This window comes from Triturus cristatus, chromosome 1_2 (assembly GCF_964204655.1).
Source record: "Triturus cristatus chromosome 1_2, aTriCri1.1, whole genome shotgun sequence".
Classification (NCBI taxonomy): Eukaryota; Metazoa; Chordata; class Amphibia; order Caudata; family Salamandridae; genus Triturus; species Triturus cristatus.
This window is the reverse complement of record NC_140580.1, coordinates 872,585,154-872,603,819: the sequence shown is the minus strand read 5'-3', so window position 1 is coordinate 872,603,819 and position 18,666 is coordinate 872,585,154. Positions and strand designations below refer to the sequence as shown.

General features: G+C 49.1%; 1 protein-coding gene across 2 annotated transcripts in view; it reads right to left on the bottom strand.

Annotated features, from left to right (window-relative positions):
* The window catches only part of PANK4 (pantothenate kinase 4 (inactive)), a 445,012-nt gene that overhangs the window by 158,074 nt on the left and 268,272 nt on the right, over positions 1-18,666 (bottom strand). For both annotated transcript variants that reach the window (XM_085609230.1, XM_085609233.1), the window contains exons 11-12: positions 5,450-5,562; positions 4,940-5,027 (exon numbers count right to left, since the gene is read on the bottom strand). In XM_085609230.1, coding sequence (XP_085465356.1) covers positions 4,940-5,027; positions 5,450-5,562 — 201 coding nt within the window. The remainder of the gene's footprint in view (positions 1-4,939; positions 5,028-5,449; positions 5,563-18,666) is intronic.

Sequence of the window (18,666 nt, the reverse complement as noted above, 5' to 3'; positions counted from 1 at the left end):
CTACCTAGATGAGATGGCCCTGGTTTGGTTTCTGAGTCACCCAATATTGATGGAGAAAATAGTCGCTGCTATAGAAGCCCTAGCTGGGGACAAGGCACCAGAGTCTGATGGTCTGTCAATCAATTTTTACAAACCGTTCCAAAATATCTTAGCTCCTCACCGTTCGTGGTTTATGTGGAAGCGCTTACTCATGGAGTACTTCTTCCAACCCTGCGTAAAGCACCCATTTCTGAGCTCCATAAACCCAGCAGAAACACAGAGTACTGCATCTCCCATAGACCCCTTTCCTTATGAAACTACGATAATAAAATCATAGCTAAAGTTATTGTGACTAGACTTTCTCTATTGCTTGACAAAATAGTTTCCCCGGTGCAGACCGCCATTGTACCACACCGGTCCACTTCCATTAATCTCTGTACAGCATTCACTGTTTTGCATCGACTTACCCCAGAGCTCGAGGCAGCAGGAATACTATTGGATGCGAAGAAGGCATTTGACTCCCTGGATTGGCCTTTCCTTACGGAAGTACTTCGGCAATTTTGGATCCCAAAAGGCTACATGGCCTCATCCGATTGCTTGAAATTCATCCTACTGCCAGGGTTACAGTGAATGGTCTTCTATCTGCACTATTCCAAATACAGAGGGGACCCGGCAGGGTTGTCCACTACCCCCCCCTGCTCTTTATATTAGCTATGGACCCCCTGGCCCGTCACCTCCAGGAGCGATACTTACATGGAGGTTTGTCTCTCCGTACTCGGAAACTCTTATTGTCAATCTAAACAGAGGATATTCTGCTTTTCGATAGATGCTAATGTGTCCCCATTAATTTGAGAAATTATCAGGTGTAGGTATTCTGGTGTTCCCATCATCTGGGATAAAACTGACATATTTTGGCTTACTGATCTCAAAAGGCCGTGCCTGCTGGAATACCAGTTTTGGTGGGTCACAGATTCAGGCAAATATTTGGGAATCATCCTACACAAGGAGGTGCAATTCATCTTTTTTTTAAATTACGGTCCGACCATAGATACCCTGCAATGCCAACTCGACATCTTGGCAAGCAAAGCTTCAGTTATCTCTGGCAGGACGAGTGGCAATGTTGAAAATGGTGGTTCTACCCAAATCTCTATATCTTTTCCATAATATTCCAATCCCCCCTTAACAAGCAGTTATTCCAAACCCTCAAGCCCCAACGGATTAATTTTTTCTGGACCAGCGAGGCCACCCGGATAAGCTGGGACACACTGATCCCCCCTTTACAAGTGTGGGGGCTTTGAGGTTCCAGATTCTGAACAGTATTATTATGTGGCACAGTGACACTACACGACTTATTGGTACCATCCTGACGCACGCATCCCCTACCTGAAACTGGAACAGGAAGAGGTTGAGGGCGCTCCCCTGATGACCCTCCTTCCCCAGCAGCGACCATGACCCAAAGAGGTGAGCATGATTGCTACAACAAACTTGGCGTGGCACATATGCTGCAGAGCAGGAACTCACCTTTTTAGGTCTCGGCTAGCGATGGCTGCGCTTGCGCAGTCTCGCTCGCGAGAGATAATGACTTGGGAGAAGAGGGGCTTGAACCCGCCCCTCTTCTTCCCTGTTCTCCATTGGCTGGCCTAGTAAATGCTGGCCAGCCATTGGAGAAGAGGTCCCGTCACTCCAATAATGCCCCGTCCTTTTCGGATCGGGGGACGTGTTTTTTGCGAAAAGTCTCAGGGAGGAGACAACAGCAAAACACGCCCCCGAATCCGAAAAGGACGCTGCGTTTCTCCGAGGCATTTCTACTCTGCCTCGGAGAAAGGCGGTGGTGTCTTCCGGTGCCCTCGGCTTGTTTCAGACCGTGTCTGCAGCCTCTGCTCAGTCCGCTCTTTCTCGTTTTTCTATGTGTGCGCTCATACTTTCTAACCCCAGGAAGTCATTGGCAGTTGCTGTTATGACATCACCAAACACTTGTTCGCTTCCCCACCTACTTCCTTTCGCTTGCTCTTCCTATTACTCAGAATGCAGCGCGTTCGCTGGTGATCTCTCCTCCCCTTTGTTCGTCTATGCGGGTGCTGACGTTTGTTGGAGGAGGTGCTCGGCTTGTCGTTTTAGAGTTGAACGGTGGAAGAGGCGGTGTGTCCAGACCGAAAGTGCCAGAGAATCCGTGAAGGAGACTGGGGGAGGTGAAGGAGACTGGGGGAGCTGACGGAGGAGCCCCGTACGCGGGCGCTTCCGGTCACCATGGCGGTATGTAGTGAGTCTCGGCGGGTGGTGACGTACCGCGGTCCTGAGCGCGCGCATTTCTTTCGTTGTTTCGGTTGAGACTTGTACATAACATGTCTCTTCCTCTCCTGGTACTTTAGAGGACCCATCTCGTAAATAGTTAGATCCGTCTCGCCTTCGATTTCCAGGGTGCTTAATCGCTGCCAAAGTCCCTCCTCCACCATCCGCCATCTTTGTGCCGTCCCGCCCCTACTGACTTCGCTGCTCAAGTCCGCCATCACTGTCTGCCCCCCCCCCCACACACACAGCTGCTCTCTGCTTCTGATCACTTCATGCATGTTAATTGCACAAATTTGTTTCCCCATGCCTATATTACCTACGTGCCTTTCTGTTCTCAACTTCTGAGTGTGTAGAGTCCTTACATTATTTTTCATGTGTATTGCGTTTCATGGTGCTCTGTTTGCCCAAATAGTTGCTACATATGACCCCTTTTCATTGCGATTTTGCCAGTACCACCAATTGGGAATTGTAGAAATCAAGACTTAGGATGCTAATTGTGGTTGATCAAAAAATGTGCACTCTATAGACGTGTCGCGTAGCATGCTTCCACTTGGCAGATATGCAGAAAACGCCTTGATTACAGATTGTTTTGTTATAGTTTGCATTCAGCTATCGTTAAAATGCTCAACACGATGTTACTTGTTATATATCTGGATGCAATGACAGAAACAGCAACATACAAGTGGGGCGGCACACTATGCAAAGCACAGATTTTTAGTATACGTGTTTTTAAGCCACGCCGTTAATTACATTGGCCATGCCCCATTGAGAGACCTCCGAGTTTTTCCATCCCACTGAAAGCCCTGGTTACAAGGAACAGGCAACATCAGTGTACATTAGTGGGGAAAAAATTATAATTTCACATTAGCAAAATTAATCAACATTACACTGAGATCGATAATAATATTATAAGATCAAAGGGGTAGGATAATATGATCAACTGCTACCGTTGCTTCATTAAGTATAGAAACACGAACGGCAACGGAACATAAGGCTGGGGAACGGCGAGCAACATAATAGGCACGCCGCTTTTTGAAAACACTAAGCAATAAAGCACAGAAAAAGTACAAGGGCAACATTAACAAGCATTTACAATGCAACGGTCTCGGCATTGTTAAAGTTAGAGCTATTGGCATTGCTCATGACAATGCCGTTTCTTTAAATGTTTTAAAAACAAAAACATAAACAAAAATAATATCATGAGCAATGCCAATAGCTCTAACTTTACCAATGCCGAGACCATTGCATTGTAAATGCTTGTTATACTCCCTGGCAATCTCCCTTTCAAACAACCTCTTCCTGCCACTCACCTTAGAAAGCACTATACAGACAACCCTGCATAAAATAACATTGCATGAGCTGGCCACCTATACGCGAAGGGGCAGTTCCTTACGCAACAACAATAACAGGCTTGACGCAACCCTAGTGTTAGATATTTTTACATTTACAAGACTCAGTGGTACAGTCTAGGACCAGATTCTGGGTTATCCGGATGATCCGATGGCCTTCCCTACACTGACACATTTCATAGCCTCCGTAGATATGACGAGATGGGTGTTTCGACTATATGCCAGTGTGTCGCAAGACTGAGCGGTTAGGGCCATGCCAGTCAGACAAGCGTGGGATGGTGACTTAGGCATACCGCTATCTGATTCACAATTGGCAATTCTGCTGTGCCCAAACTGGCCGCATATCTCTAAACTATCGCCACAAACTTTCACACTTCAAATACTTACACAGGGCCTATAGTTCACCAGCTCGCAAGCACCATATAGACCAATCACGTCCTCATAACTGTACCCATTGCAATGTTGAGCACACACGTTTTCTTCACATGACATGAGTGCCTTTAACTTCGATCCGATTGGGTGGGCGGGGGGGGGGGGGCGGGTCCTTGCCTCACTGGCCCAAATGAGAGACTATCACCTCATCCACTTGTAACACTGCTAGGAAATGCCAAAGAAATACCCAAATGAATCAAGCGTTTCACTGCAATAGTTTTGCTCTTGGACAAACGTATTGTTGCAATGTACGGGGAAGCCGCAACACTCTTAGAACTACTGACTGGATCCTAGACCTGACAGTCTGCAATGATCGTATGCAAACATATATATTGATGCTTCCAATAACCTCTCGGCCAAAAGATATATGGGGTCCCCTCCAAACGTATCTATTTGCGCAAGCCACTAACAAGCACAAGCCCCGCCAAGGACTGGCGGATACACCTACATCGCTAACAACGAGTCAACCTTTACTCCCACCGGATAGCTACGTATATACTTGGACCCAGCAAGGCTGGGACTGGGGATTTGGGATATGAAGAGACTTGGCAGAACCCAGGGGTGGACCTTGTAATGGTTGGTACATCTTCCATTTTGCTTTCCATTTTGCTTTGAATGTCATTGTCAGTGGACTGAATTACATCCGTATGTGGCATATTACTTGGGGTATACAGCAGATGTGGATCACTGTGGCTAAAAACTGTGGTTTCACTACAGCGGACTTCAGAAGCATGCTAAGCGTACTGAATTGTTTGCCTTTGAATTTTATTTTTTTTAAAGGCTTTCAAACAACACAGATGCTGGAGATCAGAAGAGGTAAATGTGCTTTCAGAAGCTTTGAATCAAAATTATGTGGATTTGCATTTATACACAAGGCAAGCTTGACTTACCTTGGAGTAAGGATCTGGGAAGTTGAATTCATTTAAGCAGTGCTCCCTTGTATCCAGCAGACTTCGAACAGTAAGTGATCCATACGCACTAGCAACAGAAGGATAAAGAAACGTTGTCAGGGAAAGGAAATATGGCTACAAGCTACTAAATCGAGAATTGGGCTTGCGCTATCAGAATCCAGAACACAGCATGCATATTTTAACAGTTTTGTTATGGGGTGGAAGAGAATTATGACTTTCCTCCAGCACTCTGAAAAAACATTTGACCTACAACAGTGATCCTTCAGGGATACTACATTACATTTTCAACCATAGTACTACCTCGTTAGGCCTCAACAGCTAGTTTTCACACCACTGACACCCGACTTTAATGCCCTCAGAATTTTCACTAATGTTGCATGTAATCCACGTAGCTTTTCCAAGCTCTCAGAACTATTTCACAACTTGGTCCCTCTTAAACCGTAAATCTTGGGTTGCTGGTCTTAATTGGGACTTGATTTACAGTCTTACAATGGTTGATGCCGTAGCGTCTGAAGTTTGTTCCAGTACTTCTGTTTGAATTTCTCTGCCCGCTCCGCTGCGTCACTTGACTCTGGCTGGCTAGCAATTGCCCTCTTGGTTACCTGGCAAAAAAAAAAAAGAGAAAATGCTCCATGAAAATATGGGAAAGATTACCAAGCACTACATATTCTATAAAGTAGCCTATGAGCACTTAGAAAAAACATCTGTACGTTACAAATGGCAGCACAGGAAAAGTCATTGTCCACACAAGAATGACATATCATACAACATGCTGGTGTGAGACAGCCACCGGGATCCTTAACAATAACCATAATAGGGGGTGAACATCCTCAACACCCATAGTTGGAGAGTATTGAAGAGATAATAGTTTGAATCCCATCTAATAAAATCAAATACTGGATATATTGGTAGAAATTATCCCTCAGAAACAAAGGGTCAATTTCATACTGGGACTTCATGAAGATTTAAATATCCTATTTAGGTTAAAAGTCAAAGCGTCACCGAGGAAGGCATCCATTAGTTGTCTGGCAGATCAAGGTTGCCATATTTTCCATGGAGAACAATGTTGAATCGAGATTTTAGTGTAGGGGAGGTAGAGAGGGGGCACATAATTAATGTTACTGTACTCTAGTTCAGTTAAGATATTTATGCATTCTCAAAAAACCTACCAGAAGGAGGGGTGGGTGGTAAACTCCGCTCCGCTGGCAGAGTTCACAGAGTTTTGCCACTGTGGAGTTCCCCAAAAACTCTGCACACTGTTTCTTGCGCATGGCTCACCAACATTAAGTTGGCGATTGAGAAATATTGAGCGCTAGGATGAGTCCAGGTGCAATTTGACAACACTGGCGATGGCGGCAGGTCACTACCATTCAAGTTGAGAATGCTGCTGCTCTAGTAAAAAATCTACTTGAGCAGCAGAAAGAAGCAGCACCCGCTGGTGCAGAGCGTGGTGCAGTCCACCCTGATTTTACAGCATGGAACAAGCTCCTGGTGCTGAAAAGGAGGACAAGCAGTGAGACATGCCAAAATTCTGCCTCCTTGCGGAACTCCGTGGAATCACGCAGAGTTTTTATGTAATGCCACAGAGTAAAGCTCCGCGAATTTCAACCACCTCTTGCTACAAGGCAGGAGTGGTAAAACTCCTCGTCATGTTCACAAATGGAAAAACCCAAATGAAATGGGCTCGGCTTTAGTTTATGGCATTAACTAAGGCTGCCGTCTATATGAAAACCAATGATTTCTTGTTACTACAGGAGTAGCACAGGATGTCAGGCATTCTGGCCCAAAAGGAAGTCCGATTGACTTTCAAACATCACTGATTTGTGTGGCTTGAGCTATAACAAAATGTGACTGATCCTGGAGTCGGTTGCTTCCTTATATGGCAAATCTGGAAATTGACTCGCTGCTGAACTCAACATAAGCATTATCCATGCATGACCAGTGTTCCTGTACGGTACACACCAAAAAGGCTTAAGCGTTTTGATGCACATTAAAATAGAGAGGCTGGTAGAGCTCTGAAGACACCCTGCAAGTCTCAACCCAGTGGGACAGGACACGTGCTTCAGGAGGTGGGGAGTCAAGTAATACACATAACGGACTAGGAATGTCTGACATGTCAGTCTCAAACACACTACTATCAAGTTGTCAGTAGTCAACAATGTTAAATGCTGCTCGAAAATCATGTGGGCCATGACAAAAAAATAATCTAGAAGAATATAAACTAAGAGACTACACTTGAGTGATGGTCATGTGTGTGTGTGCGCGCAAAGGTATTTGGAGTGGGCGAGCGGCATGGGCTCAGGCGTCCTCTAGAAGAAAACAGATAGGCAAGGTTCTCGAGCTCCATTTTACAAAAAGCCTTGTGTAAATGGACAGAGTGCTTCTGTATTAATACAGGCATTTAATCTGTTTGTCAGCAATCTCAATTTTGGCAGAAAGGGAAATGAGGAGAAAGGGAGGGATGAAGATGGACGAGTGAGAGTACGTAAGAGAGATAGACAGAGGATCGCAATTTAGATAAGTGGAGAAGTTCTAGTTAGAACTCAGACTTCCTCGATCCTTAACAGGCAACTTAATCACAGATACACATCTCCTCATGTCAAAAGCATTCCAACTCTGTAGATATATATTGAGGGAATGCTAAGAAGTACCATAGGATACTAAAGCTCAGCAGAAAGTTTCGGGGTTAAGATATTGCAGCCCTGATGAATGACTAACTGACGTATATATTGGAGTAGTTTTGCAGCTGAAGACTTGCTGGATTCACATGCGACCCTCCCTGCTCCACCAGAAAACTAGCATGGAGTTTGCAACAAAGAACCAAAATTTGTAAAGCTAACAAGAAGGAAGCTAAAAACACAAGAGAAGATGGATAAAATAATCTCCAGATGGAGACCATGCACTGGAGCTTAGTTCCTGGGCATACTTCTGTTGTCACTATAGGAGGAAGAACAGAGCACCAAACGGTCGACAACGCACACAAAACAAGCATTAAAGAACAAGTTACTTACCTTCGGTAACGATGTATCTGTAAGAAACATTAGTTAGTTAGATTCCTCACCTTAGAATATCCCCAGGCGTCACGCTGGATCCGGAAAGATTTTTCGTCAGCAATACCCCTTGCGCGTCGCTAGGCGTCGTCTGCGGCTCCGCGTCCGTTGTCGGCGTCGTGCGCCGGAATGACTTCGTCAGAGTACTTAGACGCCGCCCTCGCGCGCTGACGTCAGTTCTTGTACATAGCTTTCCGCACCAGGAACACGGAGCCATGCAAGAGACCAACACTGGTGCCAAAAAATCTAGGGCCCTGAAAAGGATAGCCTTAACCCTAGATGTCAGTTCGCAGAACGGGGAGGATGGGTGGGTCGGTGAGGAATCTAACTAACTAATGTTTCTTACAGATACATCGTTACCGAAGGTAAGTAACTTGTTCATCTGAAAGAAACACGTTAGTTAGATTCCTCACCTTAGAATAGATACCCCAGCAATACCAACCCCGGTGGTGGGTCTGCGAACCAAGATCACACCAGAAAGTCCTGGAGAACAGAACGGCCAAAGAAGCCGTCTCTCCGGACTTGGCTGTCCAGGCAATAGTGCTTGGCAAACGTGTGCAGTGAAACCCACGTCGCCGCCTGACAGATGTCCCGCAAGGGAACTCCCTGGCCCAGGGCAGTAGTAGCCGCTGTGGCCCGGGTGGAATGGGCCCTCAAACCAACAGGAGGGTCCTTTTTTGACAAGGAGTAACAAATTTTAATACACAACACGACCCCCCGCGAGATGGTCCATTTGTGTACCGCTTTCCCCTTCTTAGCTCCTACGTATCCAACAAAAAGTTGGTCGTCCACCCGGAACTGTTTGGTGCGGTCCAAATAAAAGGACAGTGTCCGTTTTGGGTCCAGACGGTGGAGCCTCTCTTCCTCTTTCGAAGGATGCGGAAAGAAGGTGGGCAACGTGACAGATTGCCCGAGATGAAATGGGTTCACCACTTTCGGTAGGAAAGAAGGACGAGGCCGGAGGACAACCTTGTCCGGATGAACAGAAATAAAGGGAGGCTTAGATGACAGAGCCTGGAGCTCACTCACCCGTCTAGCCAAGGTGATAGCTACCAGGAAAGCAGTCTTTAGGGTCAGAAGACGAATGGGACAATTGTGAAGAGGCTCAAAAGGAGCGCACATCAGAAAGATCAGAACAAGATTCAAGTCCCACTGAGACATTACGAAGGGGACAGGAGGGAACATGTGAGTAATGCCTTTGAGAAAACGTGAAACAGGGGACTTGAAGAGAAAAGGCTGATCAGGAAGCCGTAAGAAGGCAGAGATTGCAGCAAGATAACCTTTCAAGGTGCCCAGAGCAGAGCCCTGCTGGGCCAAAGAAAGAAGAAAGTGTAGAACCTCAGAAAGAGGGGCGGAAAGGGGATCCACAGCCTTTGCTGTGCACCATGCCACAAATTTGTTCCACCGCCAGGCGTATACCGTCTTTGTGGAGGGACACCTGGCTGCCAGAATGACATCACAGACTTCAGGAGGCAAGTCAAATGGCATCAACTGCCGCCGCTCAATCTCCACGCATGGAGGTGGAGGCTGGACAGGTTCGGGTGGAGGACCGTCCCCTGCTGCTGCGACAGAAGGTCCTCCTGAAGAGGCAGTCGTATCAGAGGATCGATGGACATACTGAGTAGCTCTGGATACCAGAACCTTCGTGCCCAATCTGGAGCCACTAAGATAACTTGGGCCCGGTCGCGCCTGATCTTCTTCAGCACTCTGGGCAGAAGTGGTATAGGCGGAAAGGCGTACAGCAGACCACAACTCCACTCGCGACGAAAAGCGTCTGAGCGAGTGCTGCCTTGGAAATTCCAACGCGCAGAACTGCTGACATTGCGCGTTCTCTTCGATGGCGAATAGATCTAACCAAGGCTCTCCCCACTGCAGAAAGAGACCTTGCGCCACGTCCGAGTTCAGACGCCATTCGTGATCCATCATGCACCGGAGGCTGAGTTAGTCTGCTCTGGTGTTCAGAGAGCCCGCCAGATGTTGAACCACCAGGGTGATGCCCTGGTGTTCCAGCCAGTCCTGACAAAGGGTCCACGACCCCACCCCGCCCTGTTTGTTGCAATACCACATGGCGGTGGTGTTGTCCGTGAACACCTGCACGACACTTCCCCGGACAGAGGGAAGGAAGGCTTTCAGTGCAAGCCGGATCGCTCTCAGCTCCAAAAGGTTGATATGGAGGTGAGACTCCGCCGGAGACCAGAGTCCTCTGATCTCTGCCTCTCCCATGTGGCCCCCCCCATCCCAGGAGGGACGCGTCCGTCACTACTACGTGCTCCGGTTGGGGTGCGGAGAGGCATCTGCCGCTGACCCAATAGCGGTCTGTGAGCCACCACTGCAACTGTTTCGCAGTGCCCTCCGAGATCAAGACATGGTCGGACAGGTTGCCTCGATGCTGGGCCCACTGAAACTTCAGGTCCCACTGCAGAGCCCGCATTCGCCACCTGGCGTAATGCACCAACAGGATGCAGGAGGCCATCAGCCCTAGAAGCCGCAGCACCAACCTGAACGAAACCCAGGATAGAGGCCGAAAGATGGGAATCAGAGCCTGAATATCCCGGACCCGCTTTTCCAGAGGATAAGCCCGGAACTGCGCCGAATCGAGAACCGCTCCGATGAAGAGGAGCTTCTGGGAGGGACTCAGGTGCGACTTCGGCACGTTGATGGAGAACCCCAGCAAATGCAGGAGGTCGGCCGTAGTCTGGAGGTGGGAGACGACTTGCTGGGGCGAGCCCGCCTTCAACAGCCAGTCGTCGAGATAGGGGAAGACTGGAACCCCTGATCTGCGCAGATGAGCTGCGACCACCGCCATCACTTTCGTGAACACCCGAGGGGCACTGGTGAGGCCAAAGGGGAGCACGGTGAACTGAAAGTGCTCATGACCCACCGTGAACCGCAGGTAACGCCGGTGGGCCGGCAGGACGGGGATGTGAAAATAGGCGTCCTGCAAGTCCAACGCTACCATCCAGTCTCCAGGGTCGAGGGCAGCCAGAACCTGAGCTAAAGTTAGCATCTTGAACCGTTCCTTCCGGAGGAAGGTGTTGACGCTCCTGAGGTCCAAGATAGGGCGTAGGCCCCTTTTGCCCTTCTTGGGAACCAGAAAGTAGTGGGAATAGCAACCACGGCCTACTTCTGGACCAGGAACGCGCTCGACAGCCTCTTTGGCCAAGAGGGCCGTAACTTCCTCCCGCAGAAGATTCAAGTGATCCTCCGATATATGGTGGCACTGCGGTGGCATGGCTGGAGGGGTCGTCTCGAAGGGGAGGGAGTAGCCCCTTCGGACGATTTGCAGCACACACCTGTCCGAAGTGATGGCGAACTCTGCAGCCCACTGGCGTGGAATGGGCCTGAAAGCTCGGACTAGGAAGGCTTTCAGGCGGATGCTGCCGGGGGGTGGATGTGGACTGACCGGCGCGTTGTCCTCTAGAACCGCCACGGCGGAACCCACATCCGCGACCGCGTGCAGGTTGGTTCTGCGGCCGGTGGCTAGGCGGACGTGAGGAGGCGTCCCTTCCTTGGCCACGAAAGGGGCGAAAGGCGGAAGCGTGCGGCCGTGGGGCCGAGAGACCCAAGGACGTGGCCGTAGCCCGGGAGTCTTAAGACGAGCCAGCTCACTATCCGCCTTCTCACCAAAAAGGCGAGCGCCATCAAAGGGCATATCCATGAGGGTACTCTGGACATCCCACGAAAAAGACGTGGCCTCAGCAAGGCGTGGCGCCAGAGCGCCACCGTGGTGGAAATCGCCCTACCCAGCGAGTCCGTGGTGTCAAGTCCACACCGTATGGCATGTCGCGCTGCATCTCGCCCGTCAGCAAGTGCCTGGGAGAGACGTGTCTGGGCCTCCACTGGACACAGTGGCAGCACGTCCTCCACCGTATCCCACAGAGAGTGGGAGAAACGGTCCAAGAGGCAAGCGGTGTTCAAAGACCGCAGGCCCAAACTCAGGGAAGAGAACAGTTTCTTGCCGAACTGTTCCAGCCTCTTGGATTCCCAATCCGGAGGAGCGGACGGGAAGGAGGATTGGGAAGTGGAGGCCTGGATAACCAGGCTCTCGGGGGTGGGATGTTGGGACAGGAAACTGGGGTCGCCTGGAGCAGGGCAGTGGCGCCGGGCCACGTTCCGATCCACAGGAGGAACTGTGGAGGGCTTGGACCAAGTGCCCTGCAGAACGTCGACGAGGGCCTCATTGAACTGCAGCAGAGGCTCTGTGGAGCTTGCTGACGGTTGAAGCACCTCTGTGAGGATATTAGTCCTCACGGCCACAGCAGGCAACTCGAGCCCCAGGGCTTCGGCCGCCTTGCTCAGCACCACGGAAAAAGCTGCACCTTCCTCCGAAGCCACATTCGGAGGAGAGATGAAGCCAGCGTCCGGCGAAGTGTCCAGACCACTGGTATCCCCCAGTTCGTCTGCCCAGTCCTGTGCAAGTTGACCCTGGAGGGCCATAGGGTCCTCAGACCCCTCCCAGTCACCCCCGTCATCCGATTCCTGATAAACAGGAGGAACGATCGGAGCCGGACGGTAGATTAAACCGTCATCCATCGGCGTCGGTTGCGGCGCCGGGCAGCGCCGTGCCGGCGTCGGGTCCGGACAGGGACTAACCCGGGGAACGGCGTCGTCCGGAGACGGCGCCGGAGGTGGAACCGGTGTCGGCGGGGGAAGGCGTCGTGACGTCGACCGGCGCAGACAGAGATCCAGGCCTGGATCTCTCGGGGACCTGCGGCGTCGGGACCGAAGTCGTCGACGACGCCGGGGCCGCCGGCACGCGAGGTCGCCCAGTCGAGCCCGCGGGGCCCGAAGGCACGCCGGCAGGCGTCGACGGCGGAGCCAGGCCCCTCATGGCCGAGAGGAAGGCACTGACCTCCGCCAGAGTCGCGTCAGTCCCAGGGACCGGCGGGTATGGAGACGGACGCAGCTCCTGCGGTTCTGGCAGAGCTGCAGGGTTGGGACCACCCTGACCCTCGGCCGAGTCGCACGACCGGCGAGGGGAGTCCGAAGAGCGGTGCTGCCTCTTGGACTTCTTGGATCGCTTCGACTTACCCGAAGACTTCGAGCCTGACGAGCGATGATGATGACTGCGGCTCCGCGACCGGTCCTTGGACCTCCTCCTGGACCGGGACCGTGAGCGGCGCGGAGCCGAATGCCGAAGCTCGAGAAGTTTACAGGACCGCTCCCGCCTAGCCTTCGAGGTCAAGGCTTGACAGTCGGGGCACGACTCCGCATCGTGGTCGGCCCCCAGGCAGTAAAGGCATCAGGCGATGACAGGCGTCACAGGCCTTAAATCCAGGCATCCTACCGGCACCAGAGTAGAGTCGACAAAGACCAAAAAGAGTCAAAAAATGTTAGTCAAAAATAGACTAAGGGGCAAGCTCTTCCCGGATCGGCGCTGCCTGGCGCGGAAAAAAGAAGAACCGACGTCAGCGCGCGAGGGCGGCGTCTACGTACTCCGACGACGTCATTCCGGCGCACGACGCAGACGACGGACGCGGACCCGCAGACGACGCCTAGCGATGCGCAAGGGGTATTGCTGACGAAAAATCTTTCCGGATCCAGCCTGACGCCTGGGGATATTCTAAGGTGAGGAATCTAACTAACGTGTTTCTTTCAGATAATGCAATCGGTCTTGCCTTTGATTAAGTTAAAGCCATTTGCTTTGCTATACAATACCAATAGCAAAGCAAATTGCTTTAACTTCATCAAAGGCAACACCTATTGCATTTTCAATGCTTGTACAGGGCTTACTGTGCTCCGAGTGCCTTCTTGGGGTCTGGGTGTGCTCAACTGTGGATGGATGTTCATAACCGGGCACGACTGAGATCTCTAGTTGAAGTTGAATACAGCGCGAGTGTCTCACGGTGCATGTCAGTAGATCACATGACCTGATCATCCAGTCCTTGGCCTCTCTGTGCACGGAGTGCCTTTTCGGGATCTGCGTGTGCAAATGTTTTTGGTTTTATTCAAAGCAAGCGGGGGGAGATTGGGACACAAGCAACAGGGGACCTAGAAGCAACACGAAGGAAGATGGGAAAAATGAACGCAACGCGGGTTTGGTGGGAGGTGGGCATAAGCAACACAGAGGAGAGTAGGACTGTAGGTGAAACAAACAGATATGGGGGTTAAGGGAAACACAGAATGTGTGGAAAGGTAATTGGGAGAAGCACGAGGGAGAGCAACAGGCAGGAAGACGCACTTAGACAACAAAGAGCAACACAAGTGCATAGGGAGAAAAGTACACGAGGGAGACTGCTTGAGGACACAGGCTCTTCATGAAGTGCTTAACACACAAGAAAAAAATTGAATTGAAAAGCAAGCAAATAAACCAACCGTCTAATGATCAAAAAAACATTCAGTTAAACAGTAAGCAAGTAACAAAATGTAGCCCACAAGCAAGACACCACACCTCAAGCATATACTAACAAGATGGCAGTAATAAACAAAATGCATCACACACGCAAGATACTGCGCCTGAAGACACACAAGACGTGTGCAATAGTGAAGAAAAAAGTGCAAAAAGTAAATATTAAACCCACCGTCTCACCGTCTCACGGCACCATTAAAACATCCAATCCCGGTGGGCGGGGCCTAAAGAGGACATGGTGGCAACCAGGAGGGACTAAAAACCCTCCGGTCCAATCAAGGAACTCTATTTGGCATAATGAATGACGACAAACGACGCACGCCAATCACAATTACGGGCGGAGCAGTGACACGACTTCTGGAACCGTATTGATTCCAAAAAGCCCTCGCATGGCGAGAGCAGCACATGCGCTGCTAACGCCAGGCGAGACCTAAAATGCAAGAAATCAGTAAATGTAGACCCACCACTAGATGGCGGCTAGATATGGATCTAGGCTCTGTAGATATGTACTGAGTGTATGCTAAAATACTAACGCTAAGCAGGAAGATTCTTGGTTAAGATCTTGTAGCCGTGTTGGTGTGAACTTCTGGTAAAGTATTAGGACTCTGAGACGTAGTTCTGGTAAAGTACAAAAACACTTCAAAACATGCTCTGGCGGTCTGCTGTGACGTTCTGCCAAAGCACTCTATTTCGAGCTGAGGTGGTATGGCATTTAGTATTTGAAAAAAGGATACGGTAATGCAGCCCAGTGCTGGTAAAGTACTGCATAAATTCCGGTACTGATGTTTACATTTCTAATACTGCTATTTCTTAAACATTCCAGCATAATATACTAGAGGATAATGGAAATGTCATGAGACAGAAGGCCAACTTTGTAGAGTTGACAAACATTCAAAGAATCCACCACAAAGCAGGCCATCTGCAGGTTTCTGTTTTGCTAGAAATCGACCTACCTGCAGTGATAAAGCTCTATTCGTCCCGTGCCCAGATGCTGCAGGAGAGGAATTGGTGAGTACTGACAAACACGGACCACACATGAAATACTACCACGAAGAGCAAAAGATAACTAGCGAAGATATTAAAAGTCACAATTTACTGGATTGGATGCGAGAAACACAGCTTTTGTAAAAATAATGCACATGTCCGCCACAGGGTGGCACCATAATACCACAATAAAAGTAGCGCGATTACATGTCGCAAAGACGATCATACGTATTTATAAAAACAACAAAAACCTGCATACGGGCGCCAACAGTCCAACAATAGTGGTACAACGAACCATTGTAAAAGATAGGTTGGAAAGGTGCAAGTGAGGGAGAGAAACGAGGTTGCGAATAACAGACGACAAGGGAGAGAGAAAGGGCTCGATTCACAAAGCAATTTACGAATGGAAGTTACTTTTTCACGGGCTAATGGCTTAATTTACGGCTACGAGGAGTTTACAGGTGAATTTGCACCTGGTAAACCAACATATCTACACATCACCCACATGAATCATTAATGCTACACAGGGGTGAGGGAATGCGATCCAGGAAAGAGATGTCAGGACAAGTTCGGGAACAACATGAAAAGCACCAGTATAGCATGAACGCCAAAATGCCAGTGGTAGCGAAAGTGAAATTACACGCCATTTGATCTTTACTCAAACGCATGCTTACACATACACACATGAACAGACTCTTACCCGCAGGCACACACACCATACATTTGAAAGTATTTTTTTTTATTTCCCTTACTTACTGACCTTGACAGTGAGGGTCATATTCCAGTTAATTGTTCTCCATTCTTTAGTACACTAATAGTGAATAATATATCATTCATATTATTTACTATTAGTGTAATAAAACACTGACAGAAAACAAGGAAAGTGGAGCCCCAACAGACGTCCGTAAGGACGAGCGGCCCCTGTATCCTGGTATAAATGTTGCCACCTCCGAGTCCTGGGGTCGCAAGGAGCCAGGCAGGATACGGAGCTGCGACCCCTGGCGACCCCTAAATGACGTTTGTGGGTACTCACCAGGTGCACAAATCCAATTGGGCTTAAAGGGTTTCGGCGCCTGCCAACCCCCCCCCCCCCCCCCCCCTCCCCCCTATCTCCCTTCGTGTTCCGTAGCCTGGGCTGAAGCTGTGGGTGTCTGACCCCGAAAAAACATTGGCGAGGTATGGCTGGAGAGTGCGTCTGAATGAACTTTCCCCCCCAACAGACAGCTTATCTTGCTGCTTGCAGTGTCCTCAAAGGAGGCGATAGGGAGGGAGGGGGCAAAGGGGGGGAATTCACAACATCCAGGACAAAAACCCCACCGTGGATGTTCTAATAGTGCAAGGTAATGTGCTTTACTGATCACCCTTTGTTTCGAGAGAGAATGCTTGCCCATTGGCACTGGCATTTGAGACCACATCTGCACTTTAAAGGCAATCTCTGCCATCTTCATGTGCTTCTAAGAAAACAAGGCAGAAATCCCAAATTGTCTTTATTTGTAATTGCATTTATATAGTGCTTAATACTCATGTGAGAGGTAATAAGCACTAAAAAGGGAATAACTTTTTTTATGCAATGACCATCCAGCATTCCTGACATTTCGGTCAATAGTAAGGGGGTATGGGGGATATTTGTGGTTTTGTTTCTAGTAGTGCCAAGCAATGACTAAAACATAACATAGAAATGATGTGTCAAAATAAGGATGGAGTGGATGGATAGCAAAGAGGGTCAGTGGGTAGCAGTCCCAATCCTCTGGGTAAAATATTCCAGTATGCATGTTGTTTTTTTATTTTTGCAGTTATATACAGCGCAAGCCCAGACCAAAAGCATTAGGGTGCTTTACATGAGCACCAGATTACATTATACAAAATCAGATTTAGTTTTTAGGAACTGGGAGATTAAGTGATTTGCCCAGGATGGTGAGCGGATGCTGGGATTCAGACCTCGTTCCCCAGTTCCAAAGTTGGCAGCTCAGACAGTTAGGCTGCATCTCTTCAGTTAGTTTTGGTGTCAGCAGTGGCTGGTGATCGTTGAAAGTGGTGGGATTTAATACCGCCCAGGAGTAGACCCCATTGTTTTTTAGGTCTCGCCTGACCCAGCGCATGCGCTGGTCTGGCGAGACTTATTGAAAGGGCTCCAAAAAGTGCTACCAGGCCAGCCTAGAGCTACAGTGCATGTGCGCGGGCGCGCACGCCGCGCTTAACCGCGATTACTTTCACTTTCGCGGCCGCATGGCCGCTTTGATGTTTGATCGCCATCACTTTCAGGGCCGCAGGGCCACTTGGCATAGCCAATAGGTCTCCCTTTTGGGACCTTATAAGTATTTAGTTATGCAACTGTTGCATGGCTAAACACTTATAAGGTCCCAAAGGCGAGACCCATTGGCTATGCCACTGCTTGTTTTAAATGTGTCTCACTCCTATTAATTGTCTTTCACATTCAAACCCAGATTAACAACCATATTCGCTAGGTTTGCATCACAAAAATGACGCAAACCTGCGCCAATTTTTTTTTAAATTTACTTTCCAGCGCAAAACCAGTTTTGCACTGGAAAGTTGTCTGAAAGTAGTGCAAAGCCTTGCAAATCATTGCTTTTTGTTACTCTGCATCAAGGGGGCATTCCACGGTCGTACATGGGAAATCCCTTCCAACTACCCACAGTTTTTGACGTAAAAGCTTTTCTACTAACTACAGTAGACAGTGTTTGGCATGAAAAAATAAACACCAGTTGAAAGCAGACATTAAAAAGGAGAAATGCTTTTATTTCTCCTAACTTCCCACTTTGGATGTGTACTGGACAGTACAGCACAATACCGAAGTAGGAAATGTTTTAAAGTTGGCCAAAGCATAGTATTTTGTACTGGAAGCGCACCCTTCCAGTACAAAACCTATGCTAAACTCACGCAGACACCTTTGCACTATTGCGCAAAGGTGTGTGTGTGTGACGCTTGGTAGCGTTATTGCATGCCAGTCATAGGGAGAGAGCAGGATGGTGCCACATCTTTGCAGATATGGGGCTTTTCTGCTCTCTACCACTCTCACAACGCAGCAAATTTAGGTGCTGCACTACAATGTGTGAACGTTTTTATAATCTGGGCCTTCGTCTCTCTTCCCTCACTCATTATAACTCATTCTCTCACTTGCTCATTCTCACACATACTTACTCCCACTCACTGTTACTCATACTCACACACAAGCATTCTCATACTCACTGATTCTCATACTTACTGACCCTCACTAACTCTAGGCCCTGCTGCAACTGCACTTTTTGCACCATTGATAGGTACACCCACGATTCACTTCCACTCCCTCTCACAACCTCCAATCA